Below are 19247 nucleotides of genomic sequence, written 5' to 3'. Positions count from 1 at the left end.
GTCACTAAATCAAATCCATCCGCAGAAAAGTGGAGAGAGCGTTAGTGGTGGGGGGCTCTGGGGCGGTGAAAGTGAGGAGGGCGAAGGGTCTGTTTCTCAGCCTATTGGAGAGGAATGTGTTGGAGAGTGGACAAATCAAGCAGGAGTGACTGCACAATGAGGTCAGTGTGACCAGAGGAGGTTGACTCGCATGCAGACAAACAAACACTTTGCAGGCACACACACATACAAAGTGAACGATTGAACGAGGCCATAACCCCGTGCCCACCCTCAGTGTGGCTAATAACTATGGCGTAGTGCCAAACCCACTGTCTCCTGACTAATTCCTCCCCCAAAGCAGCCAGGACTGGCGCCACTCTGCAGGAACAGGCCTCTGATTCTCCCCCCACCCTTCAAGAAAAGTCCTGCAAGGAGTATTACTGAATTATTTAAAAAATAAATAAATCAGAGTCTTTGGCTCTTTGAGGAAGATACATTATGGAATAATTAGGAGGAATGTTGCACATTTAGGGTTTCTGTATGTCAAGATAGAGAAGGATCAAAATGGGACTTTTCCAGTCACAAGGAAGATGGCAATTTTCCAAATTGTTTTCTCTCCCCATAAATTTGATGCAGTCTCGAATAATGAATGGAGAAAATCACACTATCTTATGTAAACTTTTCAAAACCCCAAACACAGTCAGTCATGCTTTCGATGACCTGACTTAGTAGCTTTTCGAAAAAAATGCCATGACAAGCAGCAGCTTGGCAGATTGTAAACGATTCTTCCAAGAAAGAGCTTTTTAATGTCACTTCCCGTTCACTTACTGTCAAACTGAACATAAATCAAAGGCTTTCATGGGGGTAACAATCACAGTGCTATGGCTCACCAAGAGAAGAACTAGATAAAATGTTGTTGTCTTGTGTTTATAACAAAAGTCAACAGTAAAACTGAAATGAACCATCTAGCTGAATTTTTTTTATAGTATCTCTCACCTCTACTGTGATTTATAATGACTACTGAGCCTAATCTTAACTTTACCTGGTGGTATAAAGAGGATAGTGAGGTGGCACCTTGCCTAGATGCTGGCTTTATTTGGTTTTATCAGCTTTTTGAGAGATGTGACAAGCCTTGACAGCCTAACCTCACCCTCGACTGGAGGTGGGACGCAAGAGAATAAAAGACAAGTAAGAGAATGGGTGTGTGCAATCAGTGTCATCCATCCCTATCCGTCTCCGAATTGGTTGCCACTATTCACTCGATCGCCTGCCCTGTCATCACTCTCATATGAGGCAGACGTTTTTCCTTATGATGTGTTTCCTCAAAGCTCAGATAACATGACTAAGACAGACTGGGGTTATCTCTGCTCAAGGCAGTGGAGTCCTCCTCCTAAAAGCAAATGCAAAATATCCTGAAATATCCAGTGGTGCTCAACACACAAACAGCGGGTAATTGCTATTGTATCAATCTGGCCGGCAGCCAGATTGCAAGCACTGCCAAGTCCAGCTGCAATGTTGCCCTCACAATAAAACTGAAAGCGCCATCTCATTGCAATTACATCGGTAGCATGATTAATGCTGAGACAAACACATGTCAAGGATGCAGACGTGATTAAAGTGAAAGCTCTAAATTAAAAAGCTCCTGTGTTGTTCTTTATTATAACGTCATACACCAAGTGAGTGCAAATTACATTGTTGACCACAAATTCCAAGCACACAAGCACAAATAGAAAAAATGAGAAACCCATGCTCTGTTCAAGTGTGTGATCAGGTCCGTTTTTCCACAAGAGTAGAGAAAAAGGACATGCCATGTTAAAGTGAGCTACAATCCAACAAACCTGATGGAGAGTACTTAAATAACTCATGAAAATGCAGCTCTCATGCCCCCCCTGAGACCACTGGAAGTCATGTTAGATCAGACTGCAAACGTGCATGTCTGCGTTCATTCTGCGGCCTTTGTCACGACTCTTTAGCCAAGCGCCAGAGATCTACTTGTGGTTAAGATGATGGGTCGGCATGTGTGCATTTGGCTGCTGTGTGCTGGTTGGTTCTGTGTGAGTGACTTCTGTAAACGATCGAGGGGCCCATGGCTAAACAGAAAATAGCCTAAGAGGGGGAAAAAACGCGATAGCCCGAGCAGGTCGGAACGTTGATCAAAAGAGGCTGATAGGAAAGTGATAAATAAGGGTGCTGGAAGAGAAAGATAAAGAAGAATATGTGGGTGGAGGAATAAGAAAATTTACATTTTTACAAGAAACAGACCTGGTGGTGACAGTATACAAATACCCTTAAGACAAGCATCCACCGCAACATATCTTAAGGCAAAGGCCTCTTAAAGCATGTTATGATATCATTTTTTAGCCCATCAATACAAGCTCTATTGGCTTCCATTTCACATGACTGCCAAATTGTAACAGCATTTTAAAGAGATTCTAGCAAAGAAACATGGATAAGAAATTAAGTTTCCAGCACTAACCAAATGAAAGAGTAATTAAGTGGCAAAAGCTAGAGGAATATAAGCTAAAAAGAACGGGTTGAATCAACAACGTATTCAGTACAACCTGACATCCTCCAATCATCTATGCTACTCCAACCACTTCACTGCATGAAGAAATCTGAACAACAAAACCCTAAGTCAGTTACCCAAATATGACCCAAGTTTATGTATCCATTACTCACATCTTTGTAGTCAATTATTGCAGAACAACGGCCAAGTGTGGAGACAGAAATGCCCAAAGTTTGGGCTTAAAAAACTGCTTTCATCTATAGCAGGGGTCTCAAACTTGCGGCCCGCGGGCCAACTGCGGCCCGCGGGACGATAATTTGCGGCCCCCGTCTTAATATGAAATATATTTTTTTTTTTATTTATTTATTTATTTATTTTTTTTTTTTTTTTTTTTTTTTTTTTTTTTTTTTTACCCCTTTCCCCATGATGGCGCCGTTTAAGTGGCAGCCAGTGGCAGTAGCTCTGTCCACTCATGTTTTTCTTGTTTTACATGAAAAATTAGAGGGAACATTGACATGCACCTGCTTGTGGCAGGTGTGATACTGGTGTGCCGATAGCGAGCAATGATGATGTCGTGACCGGATGATTCGCCTAAAGACGTTTCGCCGACGGACGTTTCACAGACGGACTCGTACTAGTATTTGTTAGTTTAATGATTAAATACAAATACTAGTATTTGTATTTAATCATTAAACGCTGTTTTCAGCTGGATTTGACCGAATTTGAGAGCATTTTGAGCCGTTTGGCGAATGGACGTCTATAGACGTTTTTTTGCCTCCATCGCGATATCATCCAGTATTTGTATTTAATCATTAAATGCTGTTTTAGGATGGATTTGACCCGATTGCTGTCATTTTACGGCTCGGTTCTGCTACATCTGCCTGCCCAAGAGTGCTTATTCCCGGACTGCCATTGATGGTAGACGAACATTGATTTTTACTATAATTTGGAAAACACCGGCGGCGGGCCGGATTAAAAATCCTAACGGGCCGTATATGGCCCGCGGGCCGAGGTTGAAAAACTTGTACACACACGATCCGGCGGGGCGAGCGTTCGAATCCCGTTTCGGCGAAACCTCCGTTCGGCCGAATGAACGTTCGGTGGAACGTCCATTCGGCGACCTGCCCGTCTGTCAAACGTCCGTCGGCGAAACGTCTTTAAGCGAATCATCCGAGTACCGATGATGTCGCTCACACTGGTACTCAGTGCGCTCAGGGAGGTTGTCTTTCTGCTCAGACCAACAAAAAATTAGAGGGAACTTTGGTTCGGAGCTGAATGAACCAATCACGGTGAGGTATACGGCTCTGGAGGGCGGGACATCGGCCGGGCTGTCCAGTGCCTCGCTCACTCACTCATTCATTCCTCCAATCAGCTGGGCGGAGGAGAAGCCGTGAGGCCGATCACTCCGCTCGGCGCGCACACTCCTCCACTGCTCTCAGCATAGAACTGAATGAGGCGCTATGATCCGTGATCCAGCCTGTGTCAGTGTCTGTAGCCATCTCCGCGATTGAAACGGAGAGCGAAAGTGCACATGCGCCACAAACCCGCGCGACTGAATGTGAAAGATCAACCCGAGACTCATTCCAAGTGGAAAAACATATTACAGAGCCCCAGAGATGTCTCTTTCAAAGCCTGCCGTGAAGAGAAAGGTCGGTGATGAGCACAGACAGTTTCAAGAAAAGTGGGGAGTGCAATATTTCTTTGTTGAACACAGGGGCACCCCGATGTGTCTCATTTACACTGAAAAAGTTGCGGTGCACAAGGAATACAATTTGAAACGTAATTGTACTATGAGACATGCTGAGGAGTACGAAAAATACCAGGGAGATGAGAGAGCCAACCAGGTTGCCAGTCTTAAAACACGTCTTCTGAGGCAACAGGATCTCTTCAAGAAGGCTACCAAAGACAGTAATGCAGCAGTCAAAGCTAGCTACGCCGTTTGTGAGTTGATTGATCCTGTGCTAAGTGATCCCAAATGGCTCATGGACTTGGCTTTTCTTGTTGATATCACACATGAGCTTAATGTACTGAACAAGAAGCTACAAGGCCAGGGGCAACTTGTCAGTGCTGCCTATGACAACGTGAGAGCATTCTGCACTAAACTTGTGTTATGGAAAGCCCAGCTCTCTCAGACAAACCTTTGCCATTTCCCAGCATGCAAGGCTCTCGTGGATGCAGGCACACCATTCAGTGGTGAGAAGTATGTTGAGGCCATTTCGAAGCTACAGGAGGAATTTGATCACAGATTTGCAGACTTCAAGACACACAAAGCGACATTTCAAATTTTTGCGGACCCCTTCTCCTTTGATGTGCAAGATGCCCCTCCTGAGCTTCAAATGGAGCTCATTGACCTGCAGTGCAACTCTGCACTCAAAGCCAAGTTCAGGGAGGTGAGTGGAGAAGCAGACAAGCTTGGGCAATTTTTGAGAGAGTTGACCCCCAGCTTCCCTGAACTTTCCCGAAGGTTCAAGCGGACCATGTGCCTTTTTGGGAGCACATACTTGTGTGAGAAGCTCTTCTCCACCTTGAACTTCAATAAGTCCAAGTACAGGTCCAGACTTACTGATGAGCATCTTCAAGCTCTACTGAGGGTCTCCACTGCTTCCTCCCTCAAGCCAAATGTGACTATGTGAGAAGAAGCGCTGCCAGGTCTCTAGCAGCAAGGAGTAGGCAAAAGAAGCCGTGTTCAGAATATTTCATGTTCAATGTTCCATTCAAGTTCAGAAAGTTAAAGGTTAAAGAGCTGTTAATACAGACATTTGAAATGGAATAAAAATAATTCATTTTCTCTACTTAGCCAGCCAGTGTATATCTACTGTATGCTCATTAGTATTATTTGGTTTTATATTACTGATTGATTTATTTTTTATTCATCTTTAAGTTAATTTATTTAATTCATTATTTTTTGTTAAAAAATAAAGATATTTGATAACGTTGGAAAGTTTTATCAGTGCTTTTCTTGTGGAAATCCTGATGCGGCCCAGTCTCACCCAGACTCGGCCTCTAGCGGCCCCCAGGTAAATTGAGTTCGAGACCCCTGATCTATAGTATTCAAGACAGCATGACTCACTGGAACATGGGCGGTCGACTGGCTCATATATCTCTGGCTCCGAGGTCACGGTTGTAGGAGTGAGGTCGCTTGCAGGTTGGGGGGTCTTTGAGTTTGCTTCCTCGCCGCTTCTGTTCGGCTCCTCTGTCAGAGTGTAGGCCTGAAAGATAAAAAGTTTCACCTTGTAACAGACGTCGAAATCATAGAGAGATGAGAGGCAAAAAAATAGAGTGTGAATGGGCAGGCTGTGAGGAACATTTTAACTCATTGGCTGTCATTGATGCAAGAAATGTCTGATCCCTTTTGGATGGCGATCATTTGCAATGAGTGTACAGTCTCTGCTCCTCCGCATCGAAATGAGCTCGGTGAGGTGGCTCGGGCTTATGACTAGAATGGCTCCTGGGCGTAACACCGAGAAGTTCCAGGTATTTCCCACCGGAGGGAGGCCACAGGGCCGACGCCAGACAGGCTGGAGAGACTATGTCTTGGCCCAGGAACGCCTTGGGATCCTGCCGGAAGACCGGGATGAAGTGGCTAGGGAGAGGGAAGGCTGCTGACCGACCTCCGATAAGCGACAAAATCCATGAATGGATGGATATGCATCGGAGTTAACAATATTACCAAACAGTAAAAAGAGTACATTTTCCTATGGGGTTTCTCTTAAAAATGTTCCATAATCACTTCCATTGCAAACAAATTACAGAGGACTGTAATTTACTTTTTTTCATGACGAGTCCTGAGGTATCCTCTCTTGATTAAAAGTGCCCATAGACAAAAATAAAAAAAGACCTGTTGTTTAAATAATTCCCACTAAATGCTAGAACAGATGGTTGGTTATAACACAACATATTGGCCCTAAAAAATGCATTACGCTGTTGCTACTATTGCTCTCACATGACTCATCTTCGACCATCACACTTGTTATTTACAGTGTGTCATGTGGCACAACATGAGTGTCTTGTGGGCACAAACTACTTCAGAGAGCTTCAGTTAAGAAAGAAATGCCATTAAAGGTCTCATTTTGAAGAGTGTTATTAAGTGCACACTCACGTTGAGTCACAATGGAAGAGAGTTGTGTAAGACGCAGCACAGGAGTCAGGAGGTGAAATGAGAAATATCAACGGTGGTAGTGCTAATTGAGGTTAATTCCACTGTTGAGCAAATTCTCTTATAATCGCCAAGACTCGCTACTAATGGAGGATTTTTAACCACAGGAGATTTCAGCTCTCAATGGATCAAACATTATTAGCTTGAGTACCAATAAACACTGGTGAGCCTGCAAACTTGCACAAATATTGATTGTGTTATGCCTGTCAATCCATTCAGGCATGACATTGATGGAGCTGTCTCAACCAAAACTTTAAGTCAAATATTTTTTTTTTAAATGCCTGCAAATTCCCCCCAAAAATTTCCCTATTAGGAACACCGTGTGCGGTCTTTTGGTCGCCGGTCTTTTGGTCACAGTCTTTTGGTCGCGGTCTTTTGGTCGCCGTCTTTTGGTCGCCGTCTTTTGGTCGCCGGTCTTTTGGTCGCAGTCTTTTGGTCGCCCGGACAGCGACAATGGGCGACCAAAAGACTGGCGACAAAACAAGGTGAAACAACACGGTCTACGCATCAATAAAAGCCAACAATGGCCCTGAGCAGTTTCACTGAGCTGACGTGTGAGTGTATAAGAGTTTGTATTTACATGAGTTGTCCCCTTAGTCAGTCGGGGTCTTAACAAGTACTCCAACAAAAAACAATAAAAGTCCGGGAAATTTGGAGCTTTTCTTTAGCCTAATAATTATTAGGGCATTAAGTATGACTAAATAGTAATTCGCAGTTTGTATTTAGGGAAGTTGAGCAACGATTTAAATGGTAATTATCAATAACCTTCCGGGCGACCAAAAGACCGGCGACCAAAAGATCGGTGACCACAAGACCGGCGACCAATCGACCGTGTACCAGGAACACAATCTTAAGACCATTGGACTTAATCATACACAACTTTAGTGACTTAAGCTTCCAATACAGTGTATGGCACATCGTCCTTGTCCACTCAAGGGATGAGCACTTTCTTCAGAGCTGAGGTAATCGATAGCTGAGCGCCATGCAGCATCTGCCGTGCGACAACTGCAAGATTAATTGACGGGGATGGACACGATGGTTTGGGAGAGTGTCACCAGCAGGGGGTTGGCAGTCCAGAAAAACTGACAAAGGTCTAAACAGGAAGTGTACTCAAGGAGATCGATAAGTTAGTCAGCGTGGGAGCGGAGGGGATCAATGGCAAACCGAGATGTCAGCTGGTGCATCACAGGAGGAGTCTGTGGGTGTACACAAAACGTTGATGGTTGAGTTGACCCTAGACACTCCTTTAAACACATCTGAACACTCCATTGACAGATGATGCAATAGCTTGGATTTTATTATTCAGTTTTTACTGAAGAACACAGTCTACATATCGATACTCTATATTCACTATATTATTTATAATGGTAAGTCTTGTAGGGAGGTCTGATTCTGTGGGTCCTCAGTGTGTGGAGTTTGCATGTTCTCCCCGGGCTTGCGTGCGTTTTCTCCGGGTACTCGGCTTTTCTCCCACATCCCAAAAACATGCTGGTTTGTCTGGTTGAACGCTAAATTGCCCCTAAGTAAGGATCAAGCATGAATGGTTATCCATTTCCTTGTGCCCTGCGATTGAATTACCTCTGTACTGGCTCATTTAAACAAAATCATCATTCATTGAAGCAAATCTACAATCACGGTGTCCCGCATAAAAATGAATTTCATTCCCTTACGAAGGTAGCCTTGATTTATAGTTTAAGTCATTGTGACATATTGTGTATTAAATCACTAAGCCTCAATGATGGAAATACCATTGTATTGTGTCCTATACCCCCCCAAAAGTCCAAAACACCAAAAATTCAATCACGTTTAAAGAAAAGAACACATTATATATCCACCACTGAAAAAATACATATAACATAATCAAATAAAAAAAATACACATTGTCATGCGTAAATGACTATTGAAACTGTCTGCCTTCAAATTTCCCTACAAAGATTTCTGAATATGTCAAATGCAATAGCCTTTACATTTGTATGCATAGTCATTATAAAATATTTGCACATTGATATGTAATGAGAAAATAATCTAAAGTCAGATGAAAAGGCAAATAATCCAATTAAACCAGCTGGACGATCGTTGCTTGGCATTAGAGAAGAGCAAAGCAGATGTTTGGCATGTAAAAATGTCATGGATTACTGTTATAGTAACAGCATTGGGAATATATTCCTCCAGAGGGATACAGTGACTCTCCCTTTGGGATTTGGGAAGTGGAGGCAGATGTCACCCACAGGACGTGACTGCCCTACAATGCAATGCAGCCACGCTGGTGCGAGTACGTGCCAGCGTGTGCGGCGCCCGCGTGTTTGTGTGCGTCTCTACTGACATTTCATCAAACGTGCTTGACATTTCCAGGGGATTTAAAGATTTGATCCCTTCTGTGTTCGGGAAGTTGCGCGCTGCCCTCCTCGACACCGAGGGACGCCGGCGGCGCATTTCGCCCCGGAGGCCCCACCGCACACCATTTGGCGATCCCGCTCACCCATTGAGCGACCGCTGCACTATCCGCTGCCAGCCTTTTAGAGATGACTGGTTCACTGCTCTGTCTTTTAGCTTCTATTCTCCCCTGAGCTGCTGAGTTTTTTTCTGCTCGCCTCAACGCAGGCAGAAGAGCGAGGACCAGGAGATATGAGGACGCGGATGTGCTGTGGGAGGCGAGGAAAGCAAGAAAGTGTGAGCCAGAGATCTGTTTCTCCAGCTACAGGCTGGTTAGTGGAGCGAACTGACACACACTGACATCTCTCTTCCACTAAAATAGACTGAAAAGAGCGTGCAAGACCTTGTCCTCTCTCTCTCTCTGTAGTTTGTTCAACTGTCGCTCCATCGCTCTCCTCTCTTCTTTCCATCAGCCCTGTGGCTCCAATGTTGCTTTTTCTGCCTGGATGGGTACTACAGCAGTGCTGTCCTCGCCACAGGCTCAGATTGCAGTCCACTACACTATGTCGAGCACACACATTTTTCAAATGAGAACAAATACAAAATGTACATTTTGGCCATGAGGGAGCCAGAGGTCTGGTTGCGATCAATAGGGGGCAAAGTTATAGGATGATCCAAAAAAAATCTCACATGCTGACACTAGATGCAAATGTTTATTTGCTGCAACAGTGCAGCAGCACGCATACAATTTCTAGTGCATAAACTACAACTACTGTACTGTACTAAACGCAACAACATAATCAGACTTCATCATGTGGCAAATGGCTCAATTTCTGGGAAGTGAAACACTGACACCATTGTGGTTTGACCACATGTCAAACTTCAAACACACGCCTTTAAATAATGAACATGAACATAGGAGAAACATCCTTAGAGCAAGTGTTACAAATGTTAATGAGATTCAGATTTAATTAGCAGTGCATTAAACATGAGGATGATTAAGACATCTGACAAGAGACCAGAGGTCAGTCAGTTTTGCTGTCAAAATGTTACTTTGACCTCATTCTCATGTCCTCCTGTGCACAGTGTTGGCCATAGCAAAATAAACATGTCCTTTCCTTTGTCCCCTGAGGTCAGGATGTGGGCTTTAATTTGTATTGAACTTCATTGAACCTTGTAAGGAACATGCATACAAGCTTATAGAACGTTCTTATCCCTTTACATAGTATTCTTTCAATTCATTTGAATCATTCTCTTACCGATTAATTTTGGTCAATGGTCAACCTAGTCTCTTTTTGACAAGTTCTTGAAGTAAATCGGGGGGGTTAGGTGAAGAGACAAACACATAGCCATTACAGTATATTCTCACACAGCTGGCAAACACACAGCTGGTGACAACTCGAGGTCCGCAGTGTTTCTCTTCCAGGTCTATTAGGGAGTCTAACAGGAAAAGGGTAAGTGGAATCGATTGGCCTCGTGGACAGAACAAAAACAACCTGACTATTAGAGCACCTTCTTTTGAGCTGAGCATTGCAGGCACACACACACATACGTACACACACACATGCAAAATGCTCGCACATATGCCGGTCGTGATGTGAGAAGAATTTTAAGTCCGAAGAAGAGATATGAATGGCCTGGTATGATTGTTGATCAACTGATTTGGGACATTTGTATTGGCACACAAGACCACCGACATAACGGCATTAAAGGTACGCTTTAAATATTGACCTTTAAAGGTGATTGTAAGCCATGAGGCAATCTCCTTGAGAACTTCTACTTCACAAATGTTCATCTTTTCACGAAACCGCAGGCTGCAAAGTTGCTATTATTTTCCCTTGCTTTCAGTTTAATGACCAGGTGTCCCCATAGTTTTGTCCATCTAGTGCATTTACCCAGAGGTGCATTGAAAGCTCTTTTTCATTTTTTTTTTTTTGTGGAGGCATTACAGCACAAGTTAAGCAATGTGAAAGGCTGGTGTCAGCCCAAAAATACAGCTCAGCTCATATATCTGTTGTCAGGCTCGAGGAAAATGTATACAGTGCTTAATATATTGAGCAGAGCACAGCAGAACAACCGTATCCTCCAGAGGGCGAGCAGTAAAGATGGAGAGAGGCATACATAAACAGAGGGAGAGAGGCCACAGCACAAAGAGCTGTTTTCTGCTGGGTTGGTAAAGTGTGTCCAGGGGCACACACAACTTGTCATTAGAAGCAGCTTCCTGCAGATGCAAGGTGGTGTGGGTGTGCGTGAACCTTTGAGTTGAAGTTTTATGTTTGAGACAAAAGCACATGTTGTTCTCTCTGATGTAGACCTCCATCCATGTCACAACCTGACACAATCAACACTTGTTTGATGAGTTCAAAGCCCCCCCACTTGGTCCTCCATTCACCCACCTCCCCCCGTATCTTCCTCACACATTTAGCCTCAGCCTTCTGTCTACCAGCTGCCGTTTTTGCAGTCATTCATCAGAACTATGATTAGCCAGCAGAGGAATGTCTTGTCGCTACAGACGACTCCTCACCCCGACCCTGACCTATAACCCCGAGGCGACCCCGTCGGCGGCAGCTGCTTTGACGCGGCGGTCGACACACTCCATTAGGTCTGACACCTGCTTTTTACACATGCACCACTTTGAAATACGCACGCGCGCGCAAGATTTAAGACTGTTACTTGCACACGCACGGACAAAGGCACACGTACAAAAGGCCTTTACACATGCTAATGTAGTGAGGTGGCCCTTTTATGAGATTACATAGTCATTACAGAAAGAGGGGTCACCAGGGGCACCTGTAGAGGAGTGTCTCCAAGGCTTGGATGTATAAGTGCGCGAGAATAAAAGGAGACTGCCGCACAGTAAACATATCATATAAACTGTGAAAGAGGCAATAGCAGCATTCAGTGGACACTCCGCATATGTTCTGTGTGCAATAAGACACTCTTTGTGTAGGCGACTCGCTTGTGTGTGTGTGTGTGCATGCATGTGTGTGGGCCCCGGGCCCACTGACAGCTCAGTGCTAGCCATCTGCTGGCAGTCACACCAAGAGAAAGCAAGCACAGCCAAACAATAGAGAGCAATGACAGGCCAGGATTTGTCGGGAGTTTAATGTGTGTGTGTTTGTGTGCGCGTGCGTGTGTGTGTGTGTGTGTATGTGTGTGTGTATGTGTTGGGGGGGTGATGTATTTGCAAAGATTCAAATCAGCCCCGCTCTATGAGCATGTGGGCAGGGGCGTGGCGGTTGTTGATAGGCTGCTTTTGTTGCCAGGCGATAGATTAACAAGCACAAATGGCCATCTGAAGTGGACAGATAGCATTGAGGGAATGTTAGCCTACGTTGCTGTCATTCTAAGTTTGGGCAACAAGCACACATTTCCCAACCGGGTGTGTGCATGCGCTTTCAAGATTTCTCTTTAGAGTTCTTCGAGTGCTGTTGCGGATGCAAACAGATGGTCAGGTGTTGGTAGTGAAGTCGCCTGGCTGCATTTGACGCCAGCCTGACAGAAAGCACGATCCAGCTGGGAAGAAGCCGGCGGCAAGTCCTTAAAACCCGGCCAGGTGGTCAGTAATCAAGCTCGAGTCACAGAACGCTAGTTTATCATTTTATTAGAATATTTGTACCAATAAATGCAGTCTGGCTTCTGTTTATCCATTTTTTAGATTCTGTTTCAAATGTTAGATTGAAGCCAGTTGGGAAAAGTTTCTAGAGTTGTACCTTGAGATGTGGCATCAGATAGTGCTTGTATCTCAAATCTGGGCTTTCAAGCAAACAAACTTCAAGCCCTTATCTTAAAAAAGTGCCCAGGAGTCACACATACAGCTTTATGAGAATTTGTCATTAGTATGCTTCTGTTGTTATCGTATGCTGGCTCCCAGTTCTATTCAAGCATCTCCTGCTATGTCGTGTGTGTATGCGTGTGAATGTGTGTATGCGTGTGTATGTGTGTGTACGTGTGTGTGTGTGCGCACGTATGTGTGTGTGAGAAGCAGCTAGGGGCCCTGGCTGATCCCTGCGACCGCGTCCAGGCTGGCATGGCTCGCCCGCTGGCGCAAAAACAGGGCACACACCTATTTACACAGCGGCAGCCTGAATGGCAAGCGTTGTCTGGGTGAGAATGCAACACTTAAGCTCCTGATTAAGGCAGAACAAAGCCTGAGGGGCAAGAGTGATGAATGTGTGGAGGCAGACTGCGAGAGAGGGAGAGGTTTGCACCAGCGGAAAGCTTTCTGGAAAGGTTTCGGATTCTCTTCCGCTTTTGCAAAGGAACAATGAGGCTAAGAGTGTTAGGAAGGAGAAGGAGGGATGGGGAAATGGCCGGGGGCAGGAATTGGAAGGTGTCCCTGCTTGAAACAAGGGGAGAGGCAGGGAAGAAGGGATGAGGATGAGCAGGGATCCCAAAAACCAAGGCGAGCCGTCAGAACCTAAAGCGATGAGTCCCCGCTCAATACAACAACGTAAATAGACAGCTAGCGCCCTCTCACGGTTCTTATACACAGTCAATGCAGCCTTCATCCTGCCCTCTCCTGCCTAGGGAACATATGTCAGAAACCCTTTGAAGCAAATGATCCGTAAATACGATGCTTAACAGATGAAATGAATTTAAGTGGGGTAGAGGGAAATGACCATTTTGTGTACTGTACAGCGAGCGGCGAGTTTTTAGGGACACTAACATGTTTATGTTGGACAAGGGGTGAGCTGCTCCCTCAGTATCTGTGTGTGCACGTGTGTGTATCCTAGCAACAAGGCCGATAGAAGCATTGTGGTGAGCAGCTGGCAGAATGGGACACACAGGCCAAGGTGGGGTTTTTGTACCATGTGTGTGTTGTATTAAAAAGCTGTGAGGGATTTACGTGTACTCCTACATCCCAGGCACCCAAGCTTGCTTAAACGCAGATCGACGTGTCAGGTTGCCCATTATGACAGCCAATAAACATCCGTATGACATCATATGATCATGTCCATCAAGCAGCCATAATTAGAAAATAAAACCAACACAAACCCACAAGGGCCTTGGCATTTTGACTCTCATAGAAATTAAATGACAGGTTATCATTCCGTGCAGTGATGCATTTACTTAAGAGTTTAATACATAATAAGTAATGTGTTTCTACTAAAATAGTGATTTCCGCTATGGGCAAGCAAAAACAAACAAAAAAACGTGTTCACGGAGCAAAAATACATTAAACAGACACTAGTAAAACAACGCTGTAATGTAGTGCAATACCATTTACTGAAGCCATGCCTAGGGTTGACACGACTACATATCTCAACAGATTTATGCATTAATGGGGGAAAATGTCAACACAAACCACATTTGCAGTTCCGTATGATGCAAGGAGGAATGCTTATCATTATGAAGTAGCCACGTGTAAAGAATGTGCGGTGGTGAAAAAGTGCAACTATGGTCAAATATATTAAAAATAGTCAAACATTCAAAAGGTTGAGGCAGATATAGTAGGTATGCCATTGCATCGTCTTCCATCCACTCTGCTTAATTTGTTTCTCTCCAGGCTGTCCTGCCTGATAAGTGTGATAGCTTTTTAAATGGCGCCAGCTTCTTGCATTTTTATGCGTGCTCTTAAAAAGCGGCGGCTTTCCTTTAAAGGCTCCGCTCACCGACGACTCCCACTTTCACTGTCGGACGAGTGATGAGCTGCAGTGGGAGCCGGCGGGAGTGTCTGGAAGAAATTCAGAATGCCAAAAAACAAGCCAGGAAGATACATCAGTAAAAAACAATTCTTCAGATCATCTCCTCGTGTGCTCTCCTTCATCAAATTTCTTTCTTGCACACGTTCCTTTTAGTCCACCTGGTGTTGACCTCAGCTGGAACTACTGAGGGTTGTAATGTGTTTAAGGCCACATTAAAAGCAACTTAGTACAGCCCCGAGACCACATTAAGAGACTATAATCACACCTCCCCTCCAGCTGTCTCTCTGCCCCTTTCAGTGCAAAAACTGTCATGTCTTCAGTAATTGTGTGTGAATGCTGGGAGGTGTTAAAATAAATGCATAGAATTCAGCCATAAAAAAACATGTTCTATTCTTAAAAATTCACAGCAGTTATCATAATGCTACATATTACCATGCAAATAGGTAGCATTGGTTTTAGAACCTTTAACACAGGGGTCGGGAACCTTTTTGAAAGAGAGAGACATAAACAATTCCTATTTTCAAATATTATTCCTTGAGAGCCATAATCACAATTTAAAAGTCAAAACACATGAAAATGTGCGATTTTTTAGTCATTTTAAAACTTTTAAAGTACAAAAAGTCTCTTAATTATTTTGACAACATTGTTAAGCTGTTGCTAATCAATGAATGTCAATGAGTTCAATGAGTATCAATGAGAGAATGAATGCAGAAGACTAATGAAAAAAAAATCAATGCCACAGTGCCGACGTGACGTTCCTATTGGTGCGTTCAAGACTCTTTTCTCTCACCACCGGTTTCCATATTTTAGCTCAGAGCCATATGCACCCATCAAAAGAGCCACATGTGGCTCCCGAGCCATAGGTTCCCTACCCCTGCTTTAACGCAATGCATATTTAAACACAAATAGTCGAACAACAAAGATAGATGGATAACATATCGCTATTCAAAGTAATAGTAATAGTTAAACATTAAAAAAAAAAAGTAATATTACAAATCAGTGAGTAGCAAAGTCAAATTTTCTTCCCTAGTGTCTGCATAGCTATATTAAACAATACTACCTCCCGGTGGTCGCAGTACGTTAAACATGTTTTTGATCAATAGTTTCATGAAGTGCGTCATTATAGAGTCAATAAAGAAACAGCTTAGGCTGGAACTTTCATCCATTCTATCGGAGAAAGACCACTTAAGAAGACGATTATGTGTTTTGCTTTTTTGAGCACCAAATAGAACATTTGTAGAAATGGACAATCAATCTTAATCTCAAATTAAGCAGGTTGCGTCTACCACTGTTAATAATGAAACTTTCATGCAACAATGGTGCAATTCTCCAGTTCTCCAGCAATTCATATCAGAGATACATCTCACCTCATTTTTAACATTCTTGTCACACAAGTATGGGGAGAAAAAAAAGTTTGGGGCACAGCTGGAATCGTTCTATTTCAATGATCACAGACTTCTTGTCTCTTCAGGTGTTCAGCTTTCGGCTTCTCTTATACTTATTGTCTTAATACCACATGTTGAGGTGGCTCATCATACACAGAAAACTCAAAAGATGCACAGTGAAAGATTTATTGCTTGCTCAACAGAGCTCTCCTGAGCTTATCAGGTTTGAGGCGTCGGAATGCATGCCGTCAAGGTTTGTGTGACTTTAAAGGCATATTTTTCATGAAATTATTTGCCCGAAATTGCACAACCGCAGAGGCCATCAACTTCAAAGGCTCCACTGTAACATGAGTTTGAACGTTTCAGTCTCTCAGTATAGCCACATTTATCGAATAAATACAAATCTAATAATAAATAATCAGCTATAATTTGGGTGGGCATCAGTTATGGGAAGAAAGGGGGACAGATTGTGCGTGTGTGTGTGTGTGTGCGAGGGGGTGCTCTGGGGCTCTGCATGGATGTCTGTGTGAGAAAGAGACTGAGTGAGTATGCCAAAAATGAGCCAAACCTCGCCGCTGACTTGGCCAGGGCCTCTGGAGCCAGAGAGAAATCCTCGCAAACCACAAACCTCTCGTTCCACTAAGTCTCTCCCTCACACATACGTACAAACGCTTGCTGGATGAAAACGTCATTTTGGTACATGTGTTACTGACCAGAAGGAGTGAGTGAGAGGTAATACCCGACTGACTCAACTGACCAAAGAATAAATGTCAAAAGCTAGGATAAGCCAAGCACAGTGAAAAACCCTCATTCTGAGGAAAGCAAGGTAAGAAGGGAGTAGAACCATTATGTTGTATTTCAATTCTTGCCACTGGGAGTAGGCTATCTTTCCCACAAAACACTGGCGTAGTTGTGTGACAACAACAGGACTGCAGACGCATGAAAATGAAAAAGGATAGTAGCTCTGAAAATGGGCCCTGGGAGTGCTAATATGTAGTTCATAATATTTCACAATGACACTACAGCAAAGCTGCTGCCTGCGGATGAGCGCTCAGCCCGCAAACACTGCTTCTTATCCTGCGAGCACAACACATGAGAAGGTCATAGTGCAGTTATTGGGATGCAAAGCGCGGGAGGGACACACCCACGGCAACAGCACAAACAAAAACACCAAGGAACGACAGAGTTGGGAAAGAAAAATGGAGGTCGGAGCGGGGGAAAAAAGGTGTCTAACCTCAAGCGGGTCAGTCTGTCGCCTCAATACACCTCCGCCTCACAGACGGCTTGGCTGACAATAAATACACACACGCACGTCCTGGCATAATCACGCAAACACACACCTCTGTCTGTGTCAACATGCTGGAGGGGAGGTGGGCGGAGGCTTTCGTTGGCATGTTTGTTTTTTGGGGTTGATGCGATGCTACGTGTGTGCGTGTGTGGGTAAAGGCGGAGACAAAAGGAACATATGGCAGCGGCAGCCGAGGCTGTAAATTAAACATGGAGGAAGATTAGATAATGACTGTGTGCTTTGAGACTGCACTGAGCCAGGGGCGGAGCAGACCATGGTGCCGCTACAGCCTGATTAGGAGGGCGAGGGATTGTATGGCGGCGGTGGTGGGGGTGGTAAAGCACACATTAAATACAACCAATAAATGTGACGGCCATCGAAATACAATAGTACCTAGACTTCAAAGGGCCGCCTCAGCTTAAGAATTGTTTCCTCAGTTACATGTCATCACTTGTTAGATTTTTCATATTGTACTTTGTTTTGTGAGCCAAATTTGAACTACAGGTGAAATCTATACAAACTATAATCATCTCTTTAGTATGATGTCACATTTGACTGCCCATTTGGTGAGGAGGGCGTCTACTATATAAACTCCACAGCTTTAAGGAGCTGCGATTGGCTGGCAGGGTGTTGTGTATTGGAGTGGTCCTATGCATATCAAAGTGTTTCGTAACCTGAAATTTTTGTATGAAGAGGCATTCGTAAGTAGAGTATATATAAAACAACGGACACCAGAAAATGCACTCCTGCAGCTCATGCTTAGCTTGCATATTCTCCCCAGCTCTGTCAAAATTAGGCCTATGGTCGACTTTCTGACTTTCACTAAGTGGGGGAGAAATGAGTGTGGAGGTATATAAAAGGGTTGTGGGTAATCTGTCACTGTCATTATTGCACCCCATTAAAGCAGGGAGGGAGAGTTAAGGAGGTGGAGATAATACAATGGTATTAAAACCAAGAGGAAGACAGAGATGGAGGACGGCCAGGTTATCCTAATTCAATCGAAGGAATCAGTCGAGAGCAGGCTAAATTGGGTTGTACTTAAATGAGGATGAATGTGACAACAGCAATTCCTTTAGCAGAAGAATGCGATTCACCTCTACACTTCACTAAATTGAATTGAAATAATTATACGGTATGTATGGTGCTGTGCAGAAATCTGACGCCGTGATAAACTTGTTTGCCTTTTTTGTTACGTTGATTTTGAGGCATTAAAAAAAAATCACAAATTAAAGGAATTTGAAAAAAAATAGATTTGTGAGTCAACCATTTTTTTTACATATTGAATATTCTTTGAACTGTATATATTCTCTTTTGTATTGGGCAGAAAGAAAGAAAAGAAAATTACACAGATGCAAATAGTGGTGCGCCTGTAGAAGTGTGAATAAGAGAATATGCCCTGCTCATGGGCACCTGGGCGGAAGCCAGAAAGCAAACCACCAAATAGTAACCCTCCAAAGGTGGTGCAGCAGTGCTTTTGAGTGTACTACTATGTTCCGTGAATATACTTGAAACTGGAAACAATTACAGCTCAAAATCTATTTCCCCATTGAAATGAACGGCATAAACAATAAACATCAAGTTGTACACATTATTAATAAGGAAAATAGCATGCAAACTTGTAATGTACTTTATAAAAACAGTACAGACTAGACCACTAAGTCACCAGTGCATCCATCATGAGTGATTTATGTATGTGTATTTTTTTCTTGTTTATTCACTTTGTGTTACAAAATGATAAATAAGTATTTTTATTGTCCGTCTAGCTGCAATACTTAATCATCCGGAGTGGCATTAAACAGGTGGAAGCCTCTTTCTTAGAAGATTTGTTTACTCGTCTATCTTTCTTTAAAGATATGGCATGCCCCCTTGTAGAACACCCATATGTTAAATTTCTGCTGGCCAACGTCACATC

The 19247-nt window shown here is 43.7% G+C and overlaps 1 protein-coding gene across 2 annotated transcripts in view; it reads right to left on the bottom strand.

The window, feature by feature from the left end:
* Positions 1 to 19247, bottom strand: part of gse1b (Gse1 coiled-coil protein b) — a 135275-nt gene that overhangs the window by 95575 nt on the left and 20453 nt on the right. For both annotated transcript variants that reach the window (XM_077589248.1, XM_077589239.1), the window contains exon 2: positions 5556 to 5694. In XM_077589248.1, coding sequence (XP_077445374.1) covers positions 5556 to 5694 — 139 coding nt within the window. The remainder of the gene's footprint in view (positions 1 to 5555; positions 5695 to 19247) is intronic.

The sequence above is a fragment of the Stigmatopora argus genome, chromosome 2 (assembly GCF_051989625.1).
Source record: "Stigmatopora argus isolate UIUO_Sarg chromosome 2, RoL_Sarg_1.0, whole genome shotgun sequence".
Taxonomy (NCBI): domain Eukaryota; kingdom Metazoa; phylum Chordata; class Actinopteri; order Syngnathiformes; family Syngnathidae; genus Stigmatopora; species Stigmatopora argus.
The sequence above is the reverse complement of the archived record's forward strand: the minus strand, read 5'-3'. Positions and strand labels throughout refer to the sequence as shown.